The sequence below is a fragment of the Jaculus jaculus genome, chromosome 9 (assembly GCF_020740685.1).
Source record: "Jaculus jaculus isolate mJacJac1 chromosome 9, mJacJac1.mat.Y.cur, whole genome shotgun sequence".
In the NCBI taxonomy this organism is placed as follows: domain Eukaryota; kingdom Metazoa; phylum Chordata; class Mammalia; order Rodentia; family Dipodidae; genus Jaculus; species Jaculus jaculus.
Window position 1 is genome coordinate 33,741,534 of NC_059110.1, and position 14,538 is coordinate 33,756,071.

General features: G+C 39.9%; 1 protein-coding gene across 1 annotated transcript in view; it reads right to left on the reverse strand.

Moving 5' to 3' along the window:
- Positions 1 to 1,009: 1,009 nt before the first annotated feature.
- Enpp1 (ectonucleotide pyrophosphatase/phosphodiesterase 1) overlaps positions 1,010 to 14,538 on the reverse strand; it is a 77,879-nt gene continuing 64,350 nt past the window's right edge. Inside the window, exons 17-25 of the mRNA XM_012951436.2 lie at positions 14,408 to 14,495; positions 12,998 to 13,167; positions 12,155 to 12,206; positions 10,112 to 10,266; positions 8,484 to 8,613; positions 6,449 to 6,529; positions 5,576 to 5,708; positions 4,162 to 4,324; positions 1,010 to 1,544 (exon numbers count right to left, since the gene is read on the reverse strand). Of these exons, the coding sequence (XP_012806890.2) occupies positions 1,374 to 1,544; positions 4,162 to 4,324; positions 5,576 to 5,708; positions 6,449 to 6,529; positions 8,484 to 8,613; positions 10,112 to 10,266; positions 12,155 to 12,206; positions 12,998 to 13,167; positions 14,408 to 14,495 (1,143 nt within the window). The 3' untranslated portion in view covers positions 1,010 to 1,373. The remainder of the gene's footprint in view (positions 1,545 to 4,161; positions 4,325 to 5,575; positions 5,709 to 6,448; positions 6,530 to 8,483; positions 8,614 to 10,111; positions 10,267 to 12,154; positions 12,207 to 12,997; positions 13,168 to 14,407; positions 14,496 to 14,538) is intronic.

Sequence of the window (14,538 nt, forward strand, 5' to 3'; positions counted from 1 at the left end):
ACAGGACAGATTTTCTGCTGTGCTGGGGTCTCTTTGGCTCACAGAAGAAAACATTCCTCTCGTTGGAAGCATTACCTCTATGAAAAAAAAAAAAAATGCCACTTTGCAAATGCTGACAAGTTCCCTGAAGTTTCACCCAGGTAAGACCACATTTGGGGATATTTTCAACCTCTGTTCATCGCCATTGAACAAGACAGAAATTTTTGGTTTCTCTTCCGAAGCATGTGGTAAGTGTATGCACATGCACGTACTCATGACTGTGTGTATACACATGTGTTTGTGCACGTAGAACTCAGAGGACAACCTCAGGTGTCATCCTTAGAAATGCTTCCTCCCCCCCCCCTTTTTTTAGAGACATGGTCTCTCATTGGCTTGGAGGTTCCCAGCTCTGCTAGACTGGCTAGCTACTGAGCCCCAGGGACACTGCTCTCGCCTCTCCCACACTGGGACTGCAGATGCCATCACACTTGGCATTTTCACATCAACTCAGAGCCACAGGCTTGCCCTTTACCAACTGAGCTATCTCCCCAGCCTTGGGAATTGTTTTTCTTGTACAACTGTAGTGTAGAGGTTTTACTAAGATTAAAAAAATTGAAACTCCACGTCAAAAGGAATCTAGAATCACTTTTAAATTACTTTTGTTTCTGTACGTATGCATGTGGAGTACATGTGGATATGCATGCATGTTCACATGGGTGTGGGTGCATGTATGTGCACAGGGTTCAAAAGTCAATGTTAGGGGGGTCTTCCCTGGTCATTGTCCACCTTATTCTTTGAGACAGGGTCTCTTAGTGATTCTCTACTACTTAGCCAGTGAACCCCAAGAATTTCCTGTCCATATCTCAGCACTGGGATTACAGGAGCATGCCTCTTCATCCAGCATCTAACAAGGGTTCCAGGAATCCATTCATGTACTTATTACCCACTGAACCATCTCCCTGGCCCCTTACATCCTTTCCAAGATACTAATGTAACATAGAGTGTTCCAATCATATTATTTAAAGCAGTGTTTACCAATGTCAGGAAGGTTTATTACCAAAGATAGGATTCCAACTTCTGGTCTCCTGACCGTGTCCACAAGCTACCTCTCCTTTAAGAGAGACTGAAGAGCATATTTGGGTGTGATGGGTCTTTATTCCCAGAATGAAAATGATGCACATGAGTCGAACACATTAAACCTATCCGAGTCATTGCAGGAACGCCCTCCAGTGCGCCGAGTCCACAGTTTCCCTGAAACATCTGTATCACAGGTGGTTCTCAGTTTGAACTCTGCTTGGCAGTTTCCAAATGAGATAGGTGGAGAGAAGATTGTATAAAACATAAGATTCTCTAGAAAAGACTCATGGTGTGGGTTTTCTTAATTTAAAATAAAATCAGTCTTCTTGGCTAAAGGTTGGCAAATGTGTTTTCAACTTTAAAATGTCTGAAACTGACTCTTGTCTTTCTTGATAGAAGCTAAGGCCAGTGATGTGTTCAACATCTGTGACCCGTGCTCTGTGCAGCATCAGCAAGTCTTCAATCCATGAGGAGTCTCGCTTCCCATGCTGAAGATGGAAAACAGAGAACAGAAGTCACCAGAGAGTTCCCAGTCCACTTTCCCAACCAGGTCTCGACCTTGCCAGTCTAATCACTTAGGACAACTTTTGGCTCTGACATGGTAGATGTCACAAGATTTGTTAGGCATAATCCACCTTAGCTTAATCTCTAATATATAAACCCATGTTTAATTAGATGCGTCAAATTTGAGAGAAGAAAAATATACTTGGAACAGTTGGCACATATGGCAGAGGTGCAGGAAGGCATAACTGTGTGGTTTATCAAAACATTTTAAAACTAAAACTGCATGGTGTGGTAGAAAGGAAATGGGAATTAATGTGAAGAAAAGTGGATTCACATCCTGATTCTGTGACTATTTTATCAGGCAAATCACTTAACATCTGAATTCTGATTCTCTTACTTATATTCTCCTTTTAGGGTGATTTTATGGATCAACTATAAGGGTATATATAACGGAATTATGTAAATATTAGTGCTGTATGAATGTGTACTGCATATGGCTTCATAAAAAATGGAGTTGGGAAGTGTGGTAAAATGAAATTCCAGTTCTGGTAAGAGATAATATCAAATATGAAAGGAATTGAAGGCAGATTGTCTAGGAAACACACCTAAATGGCAGTTGAGTCAGATACAAGATGGAAATCATATATCTGCAGGTCAGGGATAAGCTTTCTCTGCTTGCCATGGTCAAGGAAGCAGGTCAGGTAGACCAAGTATTCACTGGTTGGTGGGTTATGACTATGCTTGAAGACATACATGCTTTCTTGGAACATTATTAGTTGAAAAGGATAAGCAAACTTTTCAAATACAAAACAGACCAACAACTTCCATTTTCTAATTAGCCTCCAGTGACTCACTATCTCTTACTCATACTCAGTCTCCCACTCTGCCACAATGCTCACTGTGCCCCTAAGGGCAGCACCTTATAGGAACATAAAACATGCATAGAAGCCGGGCATGGTGGCACACACCTTTAATCCCAGCACTAGGGAGGCAGAGGTAGGAGTATCGCAGTAAGTTCAAGGCTACCCTGAGATTACATAGTGAATTCTAGGTCAGCCTGGGATAGGGTGAGAACCTATCTCAAAAAACAAACAAAAAAAATAAAAGTGCATAGAAGCCAACTATTCCCGCAGGCTAATATCTAATTAACCAGTAGTCACTACAGAGACAAAACAGAGGGAATCCAGATGTACGGTATTCCTTAAAATAACCCTCCTCTGGTTCAAGTTCAGTATGTAGCATCTTCTAGGCATACTACCTTTATAGGATTTGATAAATGTTTCGTCAAGACTATTAGTATAAGCCAGGCATTGTGGTGCTCGCCTTTGGTCACAGCACTTGGGAGGCAGAGGTAGGAGGATCATCATGAGTTCGAGGTCACCCTGAGACTACATAGTGAATTTCAGGTCAGCCTGGACTAGAGTGAAATCTTACCTAAAAAAAAAAAAAAGAGAGAGAGAGAGAGAGAGAGAGAGAAAGAGAATATTAGTATAACTTTTGGAATGATGGAATTGCAAAAGGAACTTGGGGCCTAACCTACAGTATTCAACACCATTTTGGTGATGAATGTGAGGCTACCTTTCTCTTTTTTTTTTTTTTTTTTTTTGGTAGCAAGAGCTGAGGCATGAAGTCCAGAAAGCCATTGTTAGCACATGTGCACCAAAGCCACGTGCTTAGAGCGGTGCAGCAGGATGGGGAATGGTCCGGATCCCTCTCAGGGCTGCTGGCACAAGGCACTGTCCCAAGACTGTGTACCACTGTGATGCCTTAACTACTTAAATCACTATGGTGGCATTTCAGTCACTATAGCTCCAGAAATCAGCAAAACTTTGACCAATTTAATGACATTTCATGGCAAATGAACATCTCAAGCCAAGGCAAGTGATGAAGGGAACTTGGTTTGTATCCAGCAGTGCCCATAAAGCTGACATTTTGTAGTGTTACACACCTATTAGTATCTAACTAGTTAAACTCAAAAAAAAAAAAAGCTCTGTTATTTTGTACTTCACTTGGAAAGATGAGATGCAATAATGTAATAAGATATGTTCTACAAGACTGGGCAAGTATTTCTGAAAATTTATCATAGCCACTTCAAATGGGCTGCAGATACACGGACCATCTTGTGCATCTGGCTCTACACGGGTCCTGGGGAATGGAGCTTGGGCCATTAGGCTTTGCAGGGAAGTGCATTAAGTGCTGAGCTATCTCTACAGCCCAAGAAATATATGTTAAGTGTCATCTCACTACTAATTTACTATAATGCTGGCAATTTTGAAATTAGAAGTCCAGTTATGAAATCAGAGAAAATTCATACCCCAAATCAAAACATAATTTAGCAGCCAAGCCACGTGAACTTTGATTCTGACATGATTTTTAATGCCTTTAAAAGTGAAGATGATCTACAAAGATATGTAATCTTGAAGGATCACTAACACCATCAAGTAATTTTAAAGTCTGCATGTACTCAAGAGTTGTCATTTCTCACACAGGAATGTCTGATGTAGTGTGTGTGTGTGTGTGTGTGTGTGTGTGTGTGTGTAATATACTTTTTCATGTGTTTATAAGTTCTGCATGGGAGGCAGATTAAGGAAGGCTACTTACCACACAGCTCTCGCTGTTATCAGGCCTGTGAGGCACGATGAAAGCGGAAGGATCTAAGTCAGTACATTGTGAGGGAACCTGAGATGTGTTTTTGCAACTGGTCAGCACAATGAAGAAGTGAGTAGGAATCAGAATTTCTTGATTACGGATGACTCTGCTGTTTCTGTAAAATATACCAATACACACTTTTAGCAAGAAATGACCATCTTCCATTCAACAAGCCTTTCAGTGGGGCCAGCTATTTCTGTAACAGATCTAAAATTCAGATTTAGGGCTGGAGAGATGGCTTAGCAGTTAAGCGCTTGCCTGTGAAACCTAAGGACCCTGGTTCGAGGCTCGATTCCCCAGGACCCACGTTAGCCAGATGCACAAGGGGGTGCACGCGTCTGGAGTTCGTTTTCAGTGGCTGGAAGCCCTGGCACGCCCATTCTCTCTCTTCTCTCCCTATCTGCCTCTTTCTGTCTGTGTCACTATCATATAACTAAAAAAAATTAAACAAAAAATTTTAAATTCAGATTTAGTTCAACAAGCAACTACATTATAAGACGTCAAGTTCTCATAATGCCTCAACATTTTGGACAGATTGATCCTAATAATTAGGAGATTCAATTTTTATTTTCTATTGAAATTTGAGAAAATGTAATTCTAGGGTGGAGAGATGGCTTAGTGGTTAAGCACTTGCCTGTGAAGTATAAGGACCCAGGTTCAAGGCTCAATTCCCCAGAACCCATGTTAGCCAGATGCACAAGGGGGCGCACGCGTCTGGTGTTCATTTGCAGGGGCTGGAGGCCCTGGTGAGCCCATTCTCTCTCTCTCTCTACCTCTTTCTTTGTCACTTTCAAATAAATAAATAAATAAATAAAAATAAACAAAAATTTTTTTAAAAAATGTAATTCTACCTAAAGATGCCACAATTGAGATGGTCAAGAAAAGAATGTTTTTAAGCACTTACAGTATGACTCTAATTCTAGATCAGTAGTAACAGACTATTTTATAGCATATATTGTATATATGCTGTGTGTGTGTATATATATACACATATATATGTGTGTGTGTGTGTTTATTGTATATATATTATTCTCTCTGTCTCTCTGCCTCTTTCTGTGTCACTTTCAAATAAATAAATAAAAATAAACAAAAAAATTACTTTTTTCATTGCAGCCCATTATTAAGGACGTTTCACTTAGCAAACATGCAGGGCTCCTGCTAAAGTTGTGGGTGGAAGCATATGATGGTCTCGGTCTTACTCACTCTACTGTTGTGACATTTGGGACAGCTACAGGGAATGTGTATGCCTCAACAGACTCTGCTCATTTTACAGGCAGATGTACTTCCCGATGCTTGTGAGTCCAGTGAGGTTGTACTGGCCACAAGAGGGTCTGCCCTTTCACAGGGTGATGAAATATGCTCTTACTGTTTCAGGATCTCTGAGGAATCGTACCATCCGTCATAGTCAAAGTCAAACACAGGACCGCTGACAACGTTGACGCCATTCCTTTCTTTAGCATACCTTTGCAGTAGAATTTCGTGCAAGTGACGCCATATAACTGAAACAAAAGGGAAGACAGTGCAGTTTCAGTTACCAACATGACTCAAAACTAGTACTTGTAATAATTAGAGAGTAAGGCAAGTTTAGCTTCAGTCTTAGTGTGAAGTCCAAAAATCCATTGATCAGCCTTGGCTTTTGAATGGACGAAATGCCAAATGTGGAATTCAACTCCATTTTGGATTCCTGAATATTTGCATCAGAATATAGCGATGATTACATATCACCAGTAAGCATTCCAGCATCACAAACACAAACATGAGAATGATTCACGCTTACTACTGGTCTGAATTCTCCCTTTGAAGTAGTCATGCATTATAGGTACAAATTAGAGTAAAAATCTACAGACATAGACTACATTTTGATATTTTATATATCAGTTTAAGTAAGGATATTATTCCTAAAAGAGTCAAATTGTTAATGAGGCTATAAACTCTATTAATTTAAAAAAGACAGAAATTACCCGATGCTTACAAAAACCAAATATACTGAAAGCTAATATTAATTCACCATATGCATTAGATAACTTTGGGGAGAATGCTATATGCATTTTTGTAAAAAATGTTTAAAGAGACTTAAATATAAAACAGAACAGACAATGAAATATATCAGAATTCTAATATTTATAGAACTTTCTGTATTCAGAAAATCAAACACCCTTGAAGAATATAGTTGATATTCATTTTTACACACATATATACACATACATATATATATTGAAATCATAGTTAAAATGTTTACCTTGAAAACTCTGGTACATTGGCACTATGTTAGTAGTAATCAAAGCTTCAGAATATATTTGATTTGAATCTCTATTTATTTCTATAAAGAAAAAAAGAAAAACGTTTTCATTGTGCACACATGACATTTTAAATTAATAGTTTCTCATGGTGATGAGGACATTTCAAAAAATTAGCTGTGTATCATTTTAAATCTGTAAAACTTTCCCAGGTACCAGGATAAGGGAAAATGTAAGTCTCTTAGAAAATTAAAATGTTTAAACTCTTTCTAGAAAAACAAAATATTTAAACTCTTTCCTTTTTGGCAGTAAATTTATCAAAGAAACAAAAACTTTAATAAGGGACTGAATTAGACATTCACACCTTATTTGGTTTATTTTAAGTGAAGTGCATTGTGGTTACAGTCATCTTTTCTTAAGAATTTGTGTTTGCAGAATGTGTAGTATGTGTGGTGTGGTGTGTGGTGTATGCACACGTGTGTATAGGTGTGCATGCAGAGGTCAAAGGATAACATACTAATCCCCATGGTTCCTTGACCCCGAGTCTCTCATTAATTCTGGAGTTTGCCATTTTCTCGAGACCCAGTGACTTTCTAGTCTCCACTCCTCACGTCACTGGAGTTACAGACATGTGTGGCCACACCCTGATGTTTATGTGGGTCCTAGGAATCAAATTCGGGTGATCTCAGGCTCCGAGGCTCTCATGCTTTCATGGCAAACAGCCTTACCCACCTGTCCATCTCTTCAGCCCCTTCTTAAACATTTTCAGTCAAAGGAAAAAAGTTTAAAAGTCCTGGCTTCCACATACTACCTATTAGGCAGAAAAAACACCCCAGGAGTCCGCCTCTGCGTGCCACACAGGCTCCTTTGTGTGAACCTGAGGCTTGGACTGGCCCTTTATGTAGACTCATGTCCAGCTTCTCTCTGCAGACACTTACTCAGGAGACCACACTGGAAGCAGGGGGCACTTGGGCACCTGGAGCCTTCTGATTTTTCCTTTTTTAAGGTTGACCTTAACATGTCTTCTTATTAGCACACAAGTTTGTCACTTCAAAAAATAAAGCACATCTGTTTGTAGGGGCCACCTTGTAAAGGACCATTCCCTTAGAAGCTCTGTCTCAATCAAGAAGCCAGCAAGCTGAAAGCGCCACCTCAACCTACACCTTCCGCATGTCACTTCCACGTAAGCCAGGAAACTATACTTCCTTCCTTTGAATCTGGGTGCAGCTGCTCACTAAGCCTTCTCAAATTCCTTTCCAAGGCAATGCAGAAAAGTGTAGTGTTCTGTCCATAGTATCTGCTCCCCATCAATTACCCTTTAAACCACCATGAAAAGTTGTTTCTGCCAGGCGTGGTGGCGCATGCCTTTAACCCCAGCACTTGGGAGGCAGGGATAGGAGGATCACTGGGAGTTCAAGGCCACCCTGAGATGACATAGTGAATTCCAGGTCAGCCTGGGCTAGAGTGAGACTCTACCTCAAAAAACAAAAAACAAACAAACAAATAAAAAAGTTGTTTCTGATGTACAACATTCATCAGGAAATACACATGAAAAATGAAAGGCTATGCACAGTAGCCCATAATATATGAAAGATTTTTCATTAATTTATTTTACTGCCATCATTATTATATTCCTTTTTTTAATTTTTAATTTTATTTATTTATTTGAGAGAGAAAGAGGCAGAGGGAAAGATAGCAAGAGAGAGAATGGCCATGCCAAGGCCTGTAGCTGCTGCAAACGAAACCCAGATGTATGTGTCATCTTGTGCATGTGGCTTACGTGGGTCCTGAGAAATCAAACCTGGGTCCTTTGGCTTTTGCAGGCAAGCACCTTAATCGCTAAGACACCTTTCCAGCCCGATTATATTATTATTAGTATTAGTATTACTTTGATGTCTCATGCCTCACAGGTGAGTGCTCTAGCAGTGAGCCAAGCCCCAGCTCTATATAAAATATTCACAATTAAGAAAAAAAAAGACAGAAAGGAAGTAAAGAAAGGGAAGGTCAGGGAGGAAGTGGTGGCGGAAAAATACTTACGAGGAGGAGCAAGGAACCCATAACTCAGTTTAGCATTGCTTTTATAAAAGGAACATTTATGGACAGGACTAAGAGAAATCCGAAGGTCCTGGTAGAAACAGTTGGAAAAGTCGTCTGTAGAGAAACTGTCCTGAAGAGAAGAGGAAACGATGTGTCAAGTATGAAACCCAGAGCAGAGAAGGGAGCCACACACGTCACTAACGGTGAACTGCACTATCTGCAGACAGAGTGCTAACTGCCAGGGCTCATATCCTTCTCCAGTGCCCCCTTTTTCTTCTACTAACATTTTTATCTTTTTCTCATGAAAGGTTAGAGATCCTTTACAATGTTAAGGCTTTTAATTCATACTTGTGCCCAATGTCTTCTTATTATGTTATGATAATTTATGCCTATTCTACATAGTTTTAAACAAGGTATATAATAAAACAATGATTTTTGGAAATCTAAGTACATCTTTTATATCCAAAAACACAGCCTCAGCTTTCTTGGAGAGGGAGGACAGCCACTGACAAGCAATGTAAAATCCTCAGGTAGTGATACCTGAATCCCTGCAGTATGAGTTGGTGTGAAAACTGAAAAGTCAAGCGAAATCAACAAACGAAAGCATTAAACAATAAAGAAGAAGGGATGCCTAGAAACCATGGGGAATGCTACATGCTACAGAGTCAGGTTTAACAAAGAAGTGACGGAAGGCTCAAGAAACATAGCATAAATATGGGAAAATATATACATTTTACAATTCCAACAGAGAAATTGTGAACATATTCCTGTCCTCTTACATACGGTCCTCAGTGAGGATTAACAGAAACATTAGTTATTATATCCAGCTGCTATCCTCAATGAGATTCTCAAATCTCCTTTGTACCCCTCAAGGGCATCTTCATAGCTTGCCAGTCACCCTCTGTTTCTGAAGATCAGGTCAGTGTAGTTCAATGTGTAAGCTCTCTCCTCTCCTCTCCTCTCCTCTCCTCTCCTCTCCTCTCCTCTCCTCTCCTCTCCTCTCCTCTCCTCTCCTCTCCTCTCCTCTCCTCTCCTCTCCTCTCTCTCTGTCCAGGACTCTTTTCTTCACTCTTCTCTTCCCTCCACAGCACCAGCAGCAGGACTTAAGAGAATGGGGGCCTTATTCCTGGATAGTTCCCTGTGACCCTTTCAAGACCTACCTGTGCTTAATGATGTTAGTGGGCATGGGGAGAGGATGGGAATGCCTCCAGTTTAGGCCAGGGTTCTCCTACAGAGAACAGGCCATGACAGAACTGAGTTCCTGGGAGTTCCCCAGCACAGTTGAGGACATACTTAGGTTTGGTCAGTTGAGGAAAATGTTAGTGTTCACAAGTGTTGAATAAAGTATTGAAATGAATTATTATGGCTGACCCTGTAAAACTAATTTCATGACATTATAACTTTGAATCACATAAATAGTGGGCTACAAGTTTGCTCTGAGATTCAATACCACACAGCTAAAGAGTAGCAGATATAAAATTTGGCCTTAATGTTTCTGACTTTCTGTTCAGTGTTCCTCTCATTCAGGAACTGACAGCAGAGTAACAGCAAGAAGCTGTGTTTCTAACATGATTCTGAATGCTGATCTGGAATTGCCACACATAATACAAAATGTGACAGATACTTGCATTTTTGAGGATGGTGTAGGATGTCCAGAGGGGCATGAGGAGGTCCTGGCTGTAAGCACTCACAAATTGGAGCTGGTAAAGAAGACAGACGCTGTGTTTCTTCTGCAAAACTCTGGGTCTTCCGTAGGGCATAGTATCAGAGGCAATATTCCTTACTTGGGACATAAAAGGAAAATAAAACCATGCTTTAAGGACAATTAGTGTGCATTACTTGATAACACTACATCATGATACATTAATCCAGCTCTTCCAGTTAGGCATATGGGAAAATTATTTTAACTATAAAAACAATAAAAAGAGTAGAATTATAAACAACACAACTGTGCCTTCCTAAAACATCTGCTTTTTTACTGAAAGGTTAACGAGCTATTGAAGTATTATAGGGACATGCTGCCTCAAATTCCTAGAAATTCTAGTTAATTAGGACTTGTGCTACCAAAAATTCTTTACTATTATTTTAATTATTTATTCTTTCAGAAATACTGGAAAAGCCCTACATGGAAACTTAGAAAGTGAAGTTTTGGAACTGAGACAAAAGTGCCTGAAAAAATACCATTACAGAAATTACTTATTGGCTTTCTTCCAATTGGATATGCTTTCTTATTTTAAAATTATTTTATTTATTTGCAAGCAAAGAGAGAGAGAGAGAATGTGCTTGCTGGGTGTCCAGCCACTGCCAACTCCAGATGCCTGTGTCACTTTTGTGCATCCAGCTTTATGTGGGTACAAGGAAATTGAAACCAGGTCGTCAGACTTTTCAGGCAAGGGCCTTAACTGTTGAGCCATTTCTCCAACCCTTCATATTCCATCATCCAATTCTTTCTTCTCCCATAAATTAATTTTCCACTTACAAGATAAGGAAATGGCAGGAATTTTTCCCATGTAGTTATTGAGCTCTTTTAGTTTGTGTACGTGTGTGTGTGAGAGAGAGAGAGAGATACATGTGTGGATGGCATATGCACATGTGTGTACAAGCATACAGAGGTTAGAGACAGATATCAAGTGTCCTTCTCTATCACTCTTTAGCCTCATTTCCCTGAGTCAGTGATTAGACTGGCTTACCAACAAGCCCCAGCAATCCTCCTGGCTTTGCCCCCACAGCACTGAGGTTGCAGGCATATACAGCCACATTCAGCTTTTTATATGGATGTAAGGATCAAATACAAGTTTTCTCAAACTTGCTCAGTAAGTTTAGGTCTTACTGGCTAAGCTATCTCCTTAGTTCGATTTCTGAGCTCTGAATCAAACTCAGACCTAATCAGTTCTGAAAATATGAGCCTTCACCATTGTACTTTGCCAATTTAGGGATAAAAAGATTTCTTTAATCCCAAAGATTACATAAGGAATTTTAGTAAAGTAAGTCGGAATTAATGTAGAATTGACCTCTTATTCAAGCAAGGAGAAAAAACATGAGCCAAGTCACTTAAAGGTATCAATTGTATCAAAGCAACTCGGAACATCCAAGTCACACCTGGAAAAGTTCATCAATTGACTCCATATTTTCAACCTTCATTCAAAATTTGAATAAATAATTTTAGGTAAATAAATCAATGTGTGACCTCTGATAATTAAGATAGAAACTTCCCAGGTATTTTAAATGGAAGTTTTAGGATTGAATCAACCTTTAAAAATCTTCAAAATCTTGGCTGGGCATGGTGGCACACATGTTTAACCCCAGCACTTGAGAGCCAGAGGTCGGAGGCTCATTGTGAGTTCAAGGTCAGCCTGTAACTACAGGGTGATTCCCAGGTCAGCCTTGGCTAGAGTGAGATTCTACCTGGAGAAAACACTCCCCCACCAAAATCTTCAAAAATCTCAAAAAATACTTCCATGATGTTCATAAGGAATGAGTCAGCTTCCACAATGACAGATACTTGCCATAGCCGTTCTTGCCTTATGACTAACAAATTAGACTGTCCAGCCAAGAAAACTCTGTTTCACTGGGTGGCCCTCCATTTCCTTACTTTATTGATTATTCCTAAGGAACCTCCCCAAGCAAATGCACTCCACACTCCAGGCATGCGTGTATGGAACACCCCTTACCTTCTGCCTTTGTAAAATTAAACTGTGTCTCAAAGTCCACAATTGGCACAATCTGGAAAGAGTTTATTGAATTAGTTTTAAGGATTAAGAAGTATGTTCTAATTTTGTTTCATATAACATTGGTAGCTTAGTCAATCCAACATAGAACAAAGTTGAATTTACAACAGTATTATAGAAGTGTGAGATTTTCCTTCTTTGACAAGGAAGATTAAAAGATAAGATATAATAGTTGCAATGAGACAAAATTACCAGCAGTGACTGAAAAATATACTGTAAATATTCTGCTTTAGAATTTTGATTAGTACTCAGTCTATGAGCTTACATCAAACCTCAAACCAAAGAAAAGACATAAAATAGACTTCTCCTGAAATTGCTAACTTTATGGGTGTGATCAATGTGGTTCATAGCATATCAGGTATTTTTATTTATTACAAGTAAGACAATCACAAGATAGCAATAATGAAGGGAGTGGCAACTCCAGTGAAAATAAGAATCAAATGGAGCTGTGCCATACAGCCCTTTGTACCAAAAATGCATTTTGCTCCCCTAAATTTAAAATAAGTCAGGGTATATTTTGAGAGGAAACACTGTGATGGGATGACAGTGCAGGCCCCAAGATTCAGCATGCCTGCCATCAATACCAGCGCCCACCAATGAAAACAGAAGAAATGTTGGACGTGGGAAAATATACAACAAATGTTTTCATGTGTCCATGTAACTAAAAATAAGTATACTGATGTTTAATAAATAAACAGGTGTATGCCCCACTCACATATTTCATGTGTTAGTATGGTACATACTATAACCAGGAAAAATGCACTTGGGTTTTGCAGTGAGACTTACCAAGGGGTCGCAAGAGCAGCCCAAGTTATCTCCCGGGGTTACTCTGACGGGGCACTGTGCGAGAGAGCGCGCTTCTTTGGGATGTTCTGGGGTGTAAACAGGCTTCTTTAGAAGGTGGTTAAGACTGCCGTGAGTTCCATTGTTTGGAGCGGAGGTTAAATTCAATAAATCTGCGTGATTCCAAAAATGGTAAAGAGTTACTTAGAAATATCAAGACAAGATAAATAATAGATTTGTACTATATTTTTTTGAACCCAGTATATCTGAGTCTTTTACTTTTTAACTAGAGTAAAAATAGTAAATGCTTGCTTTTTGGACTATTTATGACTGTGTTGTTCTTAATGTGACTTAAAAATTTCTTTACATTGTTTAATAACATCACTATCAGAAAAAGGAAGTAATATTTAAAACACAATACCCAACATAAGAAAATCAAGTTAGGGCTGGAGAGATAGCTTAGTGGTTAAGGCTTGCCTGCAAACCCTAAAGACTCATGTTCTACTCTCTAGGTCCCACATAAGCCAGATGCACATTGATGCACGTTTGTAAGGTCGCACATGCACACAAGGGGGCCCATGCATCTGGAGTTTGATTGCAGTGGCTGGAGGCTTTAGCACACCAATTATCTTTCTTGTTCTCTCACATTAAAAAAAAAAATTAAAGGCCAGTCTGTTGGGCTTGCCAATCCCTACCCCCTCAAAATGCCAATTTAGAAGATACAGACTAAACAAAAAAATAGACTTAATAGATCTTTGTTTCTAAAATCTTGACACAGGGCTGGAGAGATGACTTAGTGGTTAAGCGCTTGCTTGTGAAGCCTAAGGACCCAGGTTCGAGGCTGGATTCCCCAGGACTCACGTTAGCCAGATGCACAAGGGGGCTTACGCATCTGGAGTTCATTTGCAGTGGCTGGAAGCCCTGGAACACCCATTCTCTCCCTCTCCCTCTCTCTCTCTCTCTCTCTCTCTCTCTGCCTCTTTCTCTCTCTCTGTCACTCTCAAATAAATGAAAATGAACACAATTTGTTTTTTAAATCTTGACACAGCCACACACAACAATCGTACTTATCAGAGTTACCACCTATGTTGGCCACCTTTAATTGCCCCAAGCCCTCTCACTGCTTCTACCTGCTCTGAGTCAAAGGCAGGTAATTAAGGCCAGGGCCTCCCAATGCACAGACCACCCTAAGGAGGGAACTGGACTTTCACTCTGTGCTACGAGTGGACAGCTCAGGTAAGACACAATGGGGCATGTCTGTACATTGTTTCAGTGTCTCTGAGCCAGAAAGAAGACGAATGGGAAAAGATGAAGGTTTATCTTGCCTCTCCATCATCCCCACAAAGATGCCCACTACATGACCTGCTCCACTGATGACCCCACTCCCCCACTGTTTTCAGAACTCACACTTACCACACATTAAGTTATAGACTTCAATATTTTCAAAGGTATCAACCTCAAGCCCATGCTTAAATCCAGGTCCATAGCCAATAAAGAGAGCCTAAATTGTCCAGAAAAGCAAATGTTTATCAGTGCAGTTACAT